The 13,269-nt window shown below is 40.8% G+C and overlaps 2 protein-coding genes across 5 annotated transcripts; one reads left to right on the forward strand and one right to left on the reverse strand.

The window, feature by feature from the left end:
• The first annotated feature begins 78 nt into the window (after positions 1–78).
• LOC133469049 (7-methylguanosine phosphate-specific 5'-nucleotidase-like) lies at positions 79–5,919 on the forward strand. 3 transcript variants are annotated; one of them, XM_061755608.1, is made up of 10 exons: positions 79–484; positions 612–701; positions 1,093–1,194; positions 1,496–1,565; positions 1,678–1,724; positions 2,707–2,792; positions 2,885–2,983; positions 3,078–3,240; positions 3,914–4,114; positions 4,332–5,919. In XM_061755608.1, the coding sequence occupies exons 1-10, from the start codon at positions 425–427 to the stop codon at positions 4,458–4,460; spliced, it is 1,047 nt and encodes a 348-aa protein (XP_061611592.1). In that variant the 5' UTR covers positions 79–424; the 3' UTR covers positions 4,461–5,919. The 3 variants fall into 3 exon arrangements, with proteins under 3 accessions (XP_061611592.1, XP_061611593.1, XP_061611595.1); XM_061755609.1 differs by having other exon boundaries at positions 84–484; positions 627–701; XM_061755611.1 differs by lacking the exon at positions 612–701 and having other exon boundaries at positions 84–484.
• fkbp10b (FKBP prolyl isomerase 10b) lies at positions 5,602–13,059 on the reverse strand. 2 transcript variants are annotated; one of them, XM_061755606.1, is made up of 10 exons: positions 12,662–13,059; positions 12,286–12,431; positions 11,457–11,646; positions 11,138–11,283; positions 9,892–10,081; positions 9,602–9,747; positions 8,057–8,246; positions 7,294–7,436; positions 6,755–6,918; positions 5,602–6,325 (listed from the first exon to the last, which is right to left on the reverse strand). In XM_061755606.1, the coding sequence occupies exons 1-10, from the start codon at positions 12,853–12,855 to the stop codon at positions 6,137–6,139; spliced, it is 1,698 nt and encodes a 565-aa protein (XP_061611590.1). In that variant the 5' UTR covers positions 12,856–13,059; the 3' UTR covers positions 5,602–6,136. The 2 variants fall into 2 exon arrangements, with proteins under 2 accessions (XP_061611590.1, XP_061611591.1); XM_061755607.1 differs by lacking the exons at positions 12,286–12,431; positions 12,662–13,059 and having other exon boundaries at positions 11,138–11,336; positions 11,457–11,589.
• Positions 13,060–13,269: the final 210 nt, after the last annotated feature.

The raw sequence follows: 13,269 nt of genomic DNA on the forward strand, positions 1-13,269 counted from the left end.
TGATGATAATGCTTATTGTGGGTAAAGTATTAACAGCTCTCGATACATATTAATACCTTTCTACCTATGTCATTTTAAAATGACGTATTTTTATCAATGTAAGATTTTAAGATAAACCAAACTATCTAAAAATCCTTCATTTATTCGTTGAGTTCTTTCTCTTAATTTAACTTTTATTTTATTCGGAAACTGAATTTCACAAATATATCGGCGGCCGGACGACCAACCAGGGACATTAAGACCACGTGATACCGGAACAATTGTAAGCCGGAACTATTAATGTACCGCACGAACATCAGTCGGGAACCAAAGAGAGTTACACTTGGTGCACGTAAACGAATTCATCGTATATAATTTAAATATATATATATTTTTTGTGATACGTCTAAATGCACAAAGGTCGTTTGTAAACAATGTCAACGCGATGTTTGGACTAAAAAGTAGTAAACACGCCGTCGACAGCTCTGTGCTGCTTTTAAAACTGGTAAGTAACGTCTGTGCTAGTTTGTGTGTTAAGCTGTCATTCAAATATTTATCATCATTTATCATTCATCCTTTTATATGTGCCACAAAAGACGTCACGAGCTTTGACACTTAGTGAAATTCAATAGGAAATGTCCTTGCAGGTGTATAAAATTCCTTGGATATGTACAGCTTTGCGAACTCTAGTGGATGTATGCCCCCAGCTCACAAAACCAGAGGTGAGGATTTGGATACAATTGGATTTTAAATAGTGCTTTTTAAAATTCACTTTTATTTTTATTGAAAGATTTTCACGTTGTCGTGATGGGATGTTGTGTGTATAGATTTGAATGGGGTGCGGAAATAATTCTAATTCATTGCAGAATAAGGCTGATGTAAAAGGAAAATTGAAAAAGTCTTGTCATTATAAGGCAATTGTGGTTGTTTTTAACATCCATCAGTCCCACGTCGCAAATCCCGGGTGGACTTTGTATCAAATAACATTCATTTAAAAGATGACTTTCTGTATTGCATCTTTTATAATGAAATATAATATATATATATATATATATCATATAATATTATTCTGAAAAAACAAAAAGATGTACAGTAGTGTTTTCTTTGATTCAGGTGATGTCAGTACTGAGTAGGAGCTCGGTGCTGATGAGACAGCGTGACAGAGTGGAGGAAACGTTGGATGCCATGCAACAAGCGGGCGCCGCGAGCCTGCATGTACGTAAAGTCCTTCAGTGTAATGATATTTCACTAGAGTTGAGGGTAAACTGGAGCTTATTCCACAGTGAGAGGCTTAGTAGACCCTGGACTGGTCGGCTAACGAAAAAAAATATATAATTTTTAGTTGCTATAAAAAACACTTTTAGGTCAGGGAGCGCTGGTAAAACTTCCACACACACACCCAAAAAAATGTGCACTTTTACGAAGAGGTCCATTTTCGTCAATTTTGTAAGGCGCGTGTATTGGAGGGGGGGGGGGGGGGGGTGAGCAAAAAAAAACACTGATTGTGTTCCTTCAGGTAATTTCTGACTTTGACATGACGCTGACCAGATTCGCCCACAATGGCAAAAGAGTTCCAACAACTCACAGTAAGATTTACTGGCTAATCGATTGTGTTGAACACAATACTGTATTAATATGACATTCTGCATGATAGTTTGTCTTCGTGACAGTATTGTTGTTGTTATTTTACTCCTGCAGACATTCTGGACAGCAGGTTGTTGGTTGATGAAGAGTGTGGCAAAAAGGTACTAGTTGTAGTTTGCAGGTGTAGTAGTAGTTTTTCTTTTTGTGGGTCTTTAGCATAAAACATATCTATTATTTTTAATTATTCTATTTTTTATCAAATGATTTTTAGATTATATTCCTTTATATATTAAAGAAAAAGTAGATTATTTCATTACTTTAAATCTCACTCTAGTTGCTTTCTTGTTATTGGCTCATCATAAAAAAAACAAAAACAAATCAGTGGCTGTGGAAAATGTTATCACCTTCCATATAATTTTAATAAATTAAAAAATCTTAAATTAGGGCTGCAACTAATGATTATTTGAATCATCGGTTGATTATTTTTGATTCATCAATTAAATTCCATCCCTTTATTAAAAAATAGGACATTATTTCAAATTGACATTGCAGGAAAGGCACAACAATGAACTGATTATGATTCCATTACCGGTTTGGTCTGTAACATGTCAGAAAATGGGCAAAAATGTCGTTCACTGTTTTCCAAAGTTAAAAGGAGATGTTTGCAAATGTCGTATTTTGATTAAACAAATATAATCAGTCTGCTTTCACAAAGGACTACAGATAGCTGAGAAAAGTTACTATTGAGAGGCTGAAATTCCTTGGATTTGGATCATTTTAAGAGAAATAACTTCTCTAAACGATTAATCGGTTGTCAAAATAGTTGTTGATTAATTTGGTTATCGATCAGCTGTCGATTAATTGTTGCACCTCTAACTTAAATACATGACAGTCATTGAAAAATAAAAAAAAATACTTGTATTTATTGTAGTTACTTTTTGGTTTCAGTATTTAAAACATGAACATGAAAGTATTTTGTCTTTCATTCAGAACAAAAAAAATATACTGTACAAATTTGTGGATGTATAAAAAATGTAAATACCAAAAATCTAAATCCCTGGATGTGCATTGACCAATAGCCTTGAAAACCCAAATTTATTAAAAATAAATCATAATCACTGATGTAGTATAATTTGCTTTCAGATGAGAGAGCTGCTGAATACGTACTATCCCATCGAGATAGATGCTAGCCGGACTGTTGAAGAGAAGCTGCCCTTCATGGTGGAGTGGTACTAAGCAAACGGCATTTAAAACATCCATAATTAATAATGATCATGTCTTCTTCCAAGGGTCAAGAAAGACTTTGTTTGTGTTTGTGTAGGTGGACAAAGGTTCACCATCTGCTGGTGGAGCAGAAGATCCGGAAGGATCTTCTGGCTCCGGCTGTCAGGGAGTCCAACGCTGCCACCTCCATGCTCAGGTAGAAGGCGAGCATATACCCGAGGCACTTTTTGAATCGCTGATGATGATGTCACGCATATCGGCCAGCTCTTGTCATACACACGTGTGCCCAGGGATGGCTACAGGGTGTTCTTCGACCATCTGGCCCAGCGTGACGTTCCTCTTCTCATCTTCTCTGGTGGCGTCGGAGACGTGCTGGAGGAAGTGATCCGACAGCACGGCGTCTTTCGTCCCAGCGTTCACGTCATCGCCAACTACATGGACTTTGACCACGCTGTGAGTTGTCACCTTCTGTAACAGTTGAGGTGGGTAGAGTAGCCACCAATTGTACTCGAGTAACAGTACCGTTACTTTACAATAATAGGACTCAAGTAAAAATCAAATGTAGGGCCTGAGTACAAAGTACAAAAGTACACACTTATAAATGTACTTGAGTGCAAAAAAGTAAATCCAGTCCAATGAATAAATAGAATATTTGTATCTTTCCAGATGATTGGCATGATTTCTCTATGGGCGACAATGGACAAAACAAACAAATGGTTCTGGTTTCAAATTGTAATAATACAAACAGATTTTATTGTCATACCTGTGGTTGCTATTTAACATTGTCAAACTTGAAAATCAATTTACTGGAGTACTCAATAGAGTTTACATTCCCTTTGAAAGTTTTGGGTTTGGAATGACTCTTCATAGTCAAGCCCTTGGGCGTTGTAAGGGAAAAGAAATTGTTTTATTCCAGCTTTCTATTTTACTACAAATCGTATGAAATTAGGATTTGGTAATTTCATAAATTGTTGTCGTTGGCAAGTGTCCATGCCCTTCGAGGTGTACAATTATCAGGGATTTATGGACTTGGATTCGCGTCTCCATGTCGTCCATGAATCCCTGCTAATTGTGTTGCTAATTTGGCCCAATGATGAAGACAATTTCAACACGATACCTCCTCCAGGGCGTCCTGCGGGCCTTCAAGGGGGACCTGATCCACACGTTCAACAAGCGCAAGGGCGCTCTGTCGCACGTCGCCCGCTTCCCCGAACTCCAGGCTCGACGCAGCGTGCTGCTGCTGGGAGACTCTCTCGGTGACCTCAACATGGCGGCCGGCGTGCCCGAGCCTCGCCGCCTCCTCACTGTGGGCTTCCTCAACGACCAGGTCCGAACATAGTAGTACTTTGCTGCACTCTTGTGGCATCTATAAGCAAAACCTATTTTAAGGAAATAAAATGGCTAGTTTTAGTTGTTACAGGACTCTTGATTATGGGAATGCTCGGTGAGCCGGGTACAAGAATGGAGCGGGCCGCCTGTGACCCGCAGACCATATTTTGCCCACCCCTGATGTCGACTTACCGGTGTGCGTGTGTTTCCGTCAGGTGGACGCAAGGAGAGAGTCGTACGTCAACTCTTTTGACATCGTCGTGCTGGCGCAGGACGACACGATGGACGTCCCCAACGCCATCCTCAGGTTTGTGATGTCATCGGGAGACAACAACGGGAACTGAGACGGACGCTTTATTGCAATATTTCCTCAAACTCAATGATGACCCATTGGATCTTTTTATGGAATTCCTTCATTATCATGGCTGACAGGGAGTTTTTCAAAAAATATACAGTGCATTTGCAAACCATTCACAGCGCTTCACTTTTCCCACATTTAGTTACGTTACAGCCTTCTGCTGAGCTCCATTTGAAGCTTCGTGACAAAGGCTGGGAATGCTTAGGAACATGTGATTTCTTAGAGTAAATGTAGCTTCAAAATAAAAAAAAACTACGTTCCTGGTAGCCAGATGGTCATGAGACAAAGCAGAAGGACGGGACACCGATTCTTCATTCGACTCTGTCGGGGCAACAGAAGTGCCCCAGAGCTGCCTTGTGTGTGTGTGTGTGTGTGTGGAATTTTGAGGAAAAACATCCATTAAATCCGTTTTGGATTAAGGCTGTAACATAACAAAATGGGGAAAAAGAGAAGCGTGGTGATTACTTTCAGCATGCACTGTAGGCCGGTTTCATATTTCTTTAATTATTGGCCACCCCTGTAATAAGTAGACAGTAAAATATGTCAGACTAAAGTACAATTTTGCTTCTGAAAGTCCTCCATTAGTTGTATATCAATGTTAATGTACAAGCATCAACTGGTGCTAAATGTTTTTATTTGTGTTATGTTTATGTAGAATCTTCAATGCTGTTGTGTTGTCGACGCCTCCTCACTGGCAGTTTTCAATTTCTTACTCATTGTGTTTCGATTCGAACACTGGACACACTAGATTAGGTACACTTGCACTGTTACTTATCTCCAATACTAAAGCTACATATAAGTAAATGATTATATAGAGTTGAATTGAATCAAATTGATCTGTTCTACAAATGAGAATCAAACACAGTTGCACTAGAAAGTTGAATAAAATGGGAAATGGAATCAGAAATCGAGGCAGGTGTCAAGAACGGAAAATGGAATCGAATCAATTTGATCTGTACCGAGTAAGAATGAAATCAAATTTGAATAGAAAGTTGAATCAATATGAATTCACAAGCGCAATAACACAAATAGATTAACAAATCTTGACTGCCAAATGACAAATTGCCATTACAGTGTAAGTGTACCTAATAAAGTGGTAAATGCTACATTACACGCCACTCCATCTGTTAAACAGTTGCCATTTATTGCAAACTTGAATTTCATTTGTATTTTTAACAACTATGGAAAACAGAGCACTAAGGAGTCTTGTAATCTCATGTTCATAATTTAAAACTATGCATCTAAAAAAAAATATATATATATATATATTTTTAAACACTTCTAACACAAAAACAAAAGCTTGTTGCTTTGGTCAGTGCAACCTTATTGATTGTAATGCCACATTGAGATGGACACTTTTTTGTGTGTGTTATGTTTAATACCAATGGGACATTGCAGTATTATTTGAAGTTTAAAGTGTGGCTGTAAAATGACATTTCAAATCACGTGACTTTCAGGGTGCTTGTTTGTCTGGTCTCCCTAACACCCCCCCCCCCCTTCCACCTAAAAAAAAAGAAGCCGTACAACACAGAATAAGACAAACATTACAAAAACAAGAAAAAAAAGTCTATCGTGTATGTGTCCTTAAAGTGTTGACGTTTGTCCCTGAGACAACAACAACAGGAAAGGCGACGGCGGCCGACTGATCGATCGATCGATCAATCACAGCTCGTCGTGCTCCGCCTGCTCCTTGTCCTCGTCCACCTTCAGCTTGAGCTCTTCGGCCGTGATGCGTCCGTCCTTGTTGCGGTCCTGGTTGGCGAACATGTCGGCGATCACCTGATCCGCGGCCGTCCCGGGCCTCAGGCGACCTTTGCCCTCAGACACCTGAAGCTTGATAAAGTCGGCGAACTGCGGAAATATCACAATGAGGATTTGAACCCCGGTCCTCAGAACTGTGATGCAGATGTGCTAACCAGTCGTCCTCCGTGCCGCCGCAGTAGGTACAATTAACCTGTTTATCCACCTGTTGCCGTTCATACAACAGAATAGAACCTTTGTATGGACCAGATTTCACACTCTGTAAGTAAATTTGTAAGTTGAGACAAGATCCATTTTTCAGTATATAACATTTGTGACATTTTCGTTTTGTGCCGTGCGGTGAAATTCTTTTCGAATATAAAACTTGCCTTGGCTCAATAAAAGGTTGGAAAACATTATTCTATTCTATCCCAAATGCAGGGTGACAGACGCAGATATGAAAGGTGTCGAATTGGTGGGCAGAGGATCCAAAAAAAAAAAAATTGTTTTTTAAAAAGTAGGGAGTGAAGGTCTGGTTACCTCTTCCTCGGGCACGACCGCGTCCTTGTTGACGTCCATGGCCTGGAACAGATCTTCGGGCGTGTCCTGCAGCCACACGAACAGGTAACCCGGCGGCACGCCCTTTTGCAAGCGCACCATCTCGATGTCGAACACCAGCACGGCGCTGCTCGGCACGCCCGGGGCTCAAACGTACAAAAAAAAAAGGCACGTCAGTCGAGTGATTTTATTTATTTATTTTGTCCCCCTCCCTTCTTCTCAGTACGAGAGGGAAACCTTTGTGTGCAGGGAAGCCATTTTTTTCCCACTGTGCCACATTCTCAAAATGGGTAAACGCGTAAATATATATTTGACAGTTTTCCATATTACTTTTTGTACTATTACATTCCAGAGCATTTACTTTTGTTCTTTTTAAGGACTTGAATCAGTACTTGTACCAGTCTTTTTTTTTTTTTTTTTTTTCTCTGTACATTTACTTAGAGTGCGAGTACTTTTACCACCTACGGTTGAGTCTGATGTGGTGTTATTGTCACTCGGCTATTGGGGCGGTGAGCGCTCACCTCCTTTTTCTCCGTGACCCAAGTGAGGCGGTATGGTGACCAGCCGCATCTCGCCCTCGCACATGCCCCGCAAGGCCCGGTCCAGCCCGTCGATCACCTTGTCCGAGCCCAGCACCGCGTCCTGGAGGTTCTCGTAGTCGTGTCTGTCGCGCGTAAAACACCCCCAAAAAAATCATTTTAGATTGAATCGCAGTTGTAACCTCCAAAGTGCAGTGATTTTGCTTTTTCTTGAGCTTTTTATTTCTGTGGGTTTCTTTTTTTCACACAACTTGACTCACTCCCTAATCACCGTAGGGATTTTTATATGGTACACTATCCAGAGTAGTTTACTAAAAGGTTTTACTCAAAATCCTTGCTGCGTATGGATCTTTTTTAATATCATTTGATCAATAATGACGCACGCAATTTTTATGAAGCTCTTTGTCTTTACCGTGATGTAAGAAGTGTATTTTCAATGCTCCACCACTGTTTGCTGTCGTTTTTACTCTGAATACCTAAAAATTTTAATCAATAACTTCTTGAAAATAGGACTTAAAGCTTGGCTGTTTGAGAATTAGAAACATTTACCCATATAAAACCAAGGCAGCATAAAAAAATAAAATTGCTAAATTGGAATTTATTATTTTTTTTTTTTTTGTGCAAACATCTTTGCCGTTATTGATCAAATTATCTTAAAATGACCCACTTGCATCAATACACAACTCTCGCATTCTCCTTGGCAGAGGTAAACAGGGAAAAAATCTGGTATTTGGCGGCGACTCACGAGGAGAAGAGGCGCGTGCCGTCCACCAGGGTGCAGTTGTAGTGGTAGTGGACCAGATCGTCCTCCTCGGTGGTCTCGTTGCACGCTTGCGGCCGGTGGAGGATCTGCACGTCCACTTTGTCGCTCGGGTTGTGGAAGTCGATGACGTGGATGTCAAAGACGAGCACGGCGGACGGCGGGATCACGTTGCCTGAGGAAAAGATTGATTGCGATTGTTTACTTTTCCATTCTGATTTTAAAATATATCATTCATTTGGTTCTTTTGTTAGTATAGTAAATAAATTGATTAGATATAATATCCATTTAGACATGGACATTTTTATTACTATATTATATTTTAGTATTGATTATTTTTGACAAATGAATTCATTTTGATACATTTTTTTCCAATTGTTTTATTTCTGTTAAGATTTAGTTTTATTAGGTTTTTTTAAACGTTGGTATTTAATATACAGTGATTTACATACATGTATTATTATACTTTCATATTTAATTATTTTAAACATTTCATGCATTTCTGTATTTTTTAAAGTGTATTTTCTGATGCGATTTTATTCCTTTTTTAACATATAGTGCAAATAGGCGGCACGACTGGTTAGAGCGTCTGCTTCACAGCTCTGAGGACCGGGGTTCAAATCCCGGCCCTGCCTGGGTGGAGTTTGCATGTTCTCCCCGTGCCTGCGTGGGTTTTCTCCGGGCACTCCGGTTTCCTCCCACATCCCAAAAACATGTGTGGTAGGTTGATTGAAGACTGTAAATTGCCCGTAGGTGTGAATGTGTGAGTGCAAATGGTTGTTTGTTTGTATGTGCCCTGTGATTGGCTGGCAACCAGTTCAGGGTGTACCCCACCTCTGCCTATCGCCGCTTATCCTTGTGAGGACAAGCGGCTCAGATAATGGATGGATGGATATAGTGCAAATACACACACACGCACGTTATTTTCAGATGAATTATATACATCTAATCTATTTTAGACAGATGTTTATTACAATGCAATCAATTTATTTTATTTAACATATTTTTATTAATGTGTTTTTTTGTTTAATATCACTATTTTTAGATATTACATATTTTAGATAGACAGTAAATTATATATTTATTTTAGATAAATTATGATTTAAGAAACTGCTATTTTATTTAAGCATTTTTTTTTAAAAGACATTTAATTTTTCATCCATTTTTACATTAAGTTTTTATTCATTACATAGCGCATTTATCATATATTTTTGAATATATATTTTAGATGCATTCAATTATTTTAAATTCATTTTTTTAAATAACATTAAAAAGCTGGATTTACTTTTAAGGCAAGTCTGTCCTCTTGTCAGTATTATTATTGATTATTTATCGTAAACATTTTTGACTATGTCCGGAAAGCTCATAGTTGTTTATGTTGCACCAATAAGCAGGCTCAGCTCGCTGAGGTCCAATTTTATATTAAGGATTATCGTACTTTATTTTTTTATTTTTTATTTATTTATTTATTTATTTTTAAATCGAGAACCGGACCGATTTGACCCGATCTCCAATCCCAGGTAACCGTACCTGCTCCGCCTTGTCCGTACGCCAGATGCGGTGGGATGATGACCCTCCTTCGCTCGCCCATGCAGACCCCCAGCAGGGCCTGGTCCATCCCTGCGATCACGTAGCCCATCCCGATGTAAGTGTTGTACGTGCTGTTCCTCTGGTAACTGTCCGCACGCATGAATTCAATATCACCAAAAAAAAAAAAAAAAAAAAAAAATCACAATCAGGAGAACAGTGGTTCCCTACAGAGTAAATGGAGCTGGCTCACAAAAGGTGGGGGCAGTGGAAGACGGTAAACGCGAGCTGACCTGGTGTCGAAGGTGACGCCGTTCAGGAAGGTTCCGTTGTAGTGGTAGCGGACGTAATCTCCCGCCACGGACTTGCGACTGCACGACTCGGGCACTACCTGCTCCTCAACGGTGATGTTGTCTTTGGGGTTGTGGACGTCCACCAACAGGACATCGAACACCAGAGTGGCGTGGGGGGGAACCTCCACGCCTGGTGGGGGAGGAAAAAAAAAAAACATACCGGAGTGAAACATTCCTTCCTTTATCGTTACTGTTGTGTATCGAACAATGGTTCTCAAACTTTTTACACCAAGTTCCACCTAAAAATATATTCAAGTCAAACTCAAGCCAGATCTGGCCTGATAAGGCAAATTATGCACACCTACTTCCTGCTTCTTGCATAAATCTGTAACAAAATTGCAAATTGTCTTCACTTTTGATAACGTTGAGATATTGCTTTTTTATTTATTTTTTTGGTGTGTCGCTAAACACTCCCCCCCACCCCCCAAACTTAATTTACCAATTTGAACTGACTCCTTTCCTTGACTTCAAATTTAAATGTATTCATCAATTTGTTGTGTATACACTTTCATGATTTTTTTTTTTTTTAAATAAATAATTCTGTTGAACCACATTTGAAAAGCAATGTCTGATTTTCACTGGTTCATTTTCATTCCATTTTTCTTTATTATTACTTTCCAGTCATTTCTGTGACCACTGTGGGCTTTTCATTCATTAACAGAGGGGTGCCAACAATTTGATTCACGTGTATGTAATAATATGCTAAGGATATTATCATTTTTTTAAGGTTCCAGTCATAACGGCTTCCTGAGCAGGGGCAGACCAGATGTGTCAAACTCAAGGCCCAGGGGCCAGATTTGGCCCGCCACATCATTTTATGTGGCCCGCGAAAGCAAATCATGGGAGTCAACTTGCATGATTCTTGCTCAAATCTGGACCAACATTTGTTATTGTCATATGTAATAAATAATAATATTGAGATATTGCAAACGCTTTTTGTTACCAAACACCTTTTATGGTAACTTGAACAGCAGTTGAACCAATATTATCCCTGACCTCTGATTTCAAAACAAGTTATCCATCATTTTGTTGTGTACATGTAATAATATGATGAGGTTTTGGTTTCACAGATGTGGCCCGTGACAAAAATGAGTCTGACACCCAAATGCTCAGTGGGCCCGATTACAGAACAGAGCGCGTGCCTGGTCTATACACTACAATCATCACCATCATCTTCATCGTCTACCTGAGCCTTTTTCGCCGTAGCCTTTAAATGGCGGGATGACGATATTCCGGATTTCCCCCACGCACATGCCCAGCAGGCCCTCATCCATGCCCTTGACCAGCCAGCCCTCGCCCACCAAGGAGTCGCGCGTCTGCTTCCGCACGTAGCTGCGTGGGGCTCATACAAGCCAAAAAAGTCAAACACAGAACAGACAACACCCCTGCGTGACAGAGTACAGACAGCACACACACAAGAGAACAGCAACGTCATTCCCAACTGCGGCGTACGCGTGACAACACGGCGTGTCGGCCCCCCGCCCCCACCTGCCCGGCGGCTTCACCTGGAATCAAAGGCGGCGCCGTCCAGCAGGCTGCCGTTGTAGTGGTAACGCACGAAGTCGCCGCGCATCACCGAGCGCTTGCAGTCTTTGGGGGTGCTGATGGTGTTGGTGACCACCAGGTCCGCTTTGTTCCACAAATCCAGCAGAAGGACGTCGAAGACCAGCGTGGCGTCCGGAGGGATGACGTCACCTGCAATCATTTTTTGTTTGTTTTCTTTTAACGCTACACACAGTGAACCCCGCATAGTCGCGATCATAACATAACAGAAATACTGTCGATATCTGTGGATCGATGGACAGATACAGTAGATGCAGTAAATTGATCATGTAGATTATTAGATACACTATAGATACTGTAGACAACTGGCAATTGATCTAGTAGACGGACAGACAAGACTGATGGACAAATAGAAAGACACATGGAGAAATATTTTCAGATTTTTTTTAAATAAATTATTTGTCTGATTGTGGCTCACAGCTAACGCAAATCCCAGATTAGGAGCTGGAACAATTAGGAATTTGGTTCTATGGTACAATCATTTATTATAAAAAAATAAAATAAAAATTGTCAAACATAAATCTAAATCAAATATAAATTAATTCATTATATAAGGAATCAAAAATGATTTTTAATCACAGGACTTTCAGAAAAGTATTTTCCAACGTGTTTGATGAATCTGGATTAGTGTAATAAGTGCCACTTTTAGAATTGCACAACTGCAATAAATGACCTTTGTATTCTCATTCATTGCTATGCAACCGTATACACACGTTCAACTTTAATTTATTGTCTATGATGATTTAGTTTGCGTGACTTTGGCGAAGTTACCTGCCCCGCTGCTGCCGTAGGCCAGGTGCGGCGGGACGGTGACGGTGCGTCGCTCGTTCACGCACATGCCCAGCAAACCTTTCTCGATGCCGGCGATCAGGCGACCCTCCCCGAGGAGGCCCACCTTGGCGGCCCCTCGCTGGTGGCTAAAAAGTAGGAGTGGAAGAAGAGAGAGAGAGAGAGAGAGAGAGAGAGAGAGAGAGAAGAAGAAAAAAAAAAAGGAAAAAAAACCATCATACGTGTCAAATCCCTGCAGAAAATTGCAAGCAACGACGCCATCTACAGCACAAAGTTGGAACTTTAAGACCAACTCATTTCAAGGAATAAACACTATTCATGAAATCAAAATGTTACAGTTATGCGGAGGCTCTTTTACCTGGAATCGAAAGTTTTGCCGTCGACGAAAGTGGCGTTGTAGTGATAGCGAACCTGATCTCCGTCTTGGGCTCGCCGCGTGCACGTCGGGGGGAGAAAGTGCCTGACCACGACTACATCTCCGAGCGGGCTCGGGTTGCAACCCGCCCAACGCACCAGCAGCAGCAGCACGGGCACGATGCAACAGGAAAACATTCTTCTTACAACAACAGCAGCAACACTTGAAGAAAATAATTAGAATAATACAAATCGGGCTGTTAATTGAAAATGGAGGCCTCGCAGCTCGGATCGGCGCACGGATGTGAGAGCTGCAAACGTGGACGCGCTCCGGTTGACTCGGAAGCCCGCAGCTGCTCCGAGGGAAGAAGGAAGGGAGGAATGTCGCACTTTTGGGGGATAGTGGGGGGGGTGTGGTGGGGGGAAGCGCCCGCCGCGGGGAACGCACCGCGCTTCCGGTATACAACTTCCGGCATCACGATAAAGTGCTGGAGTGCGAAGTACACGGCAAAAACAAATTTCAAGAATGTCGGAGACTCATTTTGAGTATGCATGAAACTAGAAAAAAAAAAAAAAGGTTGATTTGAGATATACTCAACTTTATTCACTGAG

The sequence above is a fragment of the Phyllopteryx taeniolatus genome, chromosome 19 (assembly GCF_024500385.1).
Source record: "Phyllopteryx taeniolatus isolate TA_2022b chromosome 19, UOR_Ptae_1.2, whole genome shotgun sequence".
NCBI lineage: Eukaryota > Metazoa > Chordata > Actinopteri > Syngnathiformes > Syngnathidae > Phyllopteryx > Phyllopteryx taeniolatus.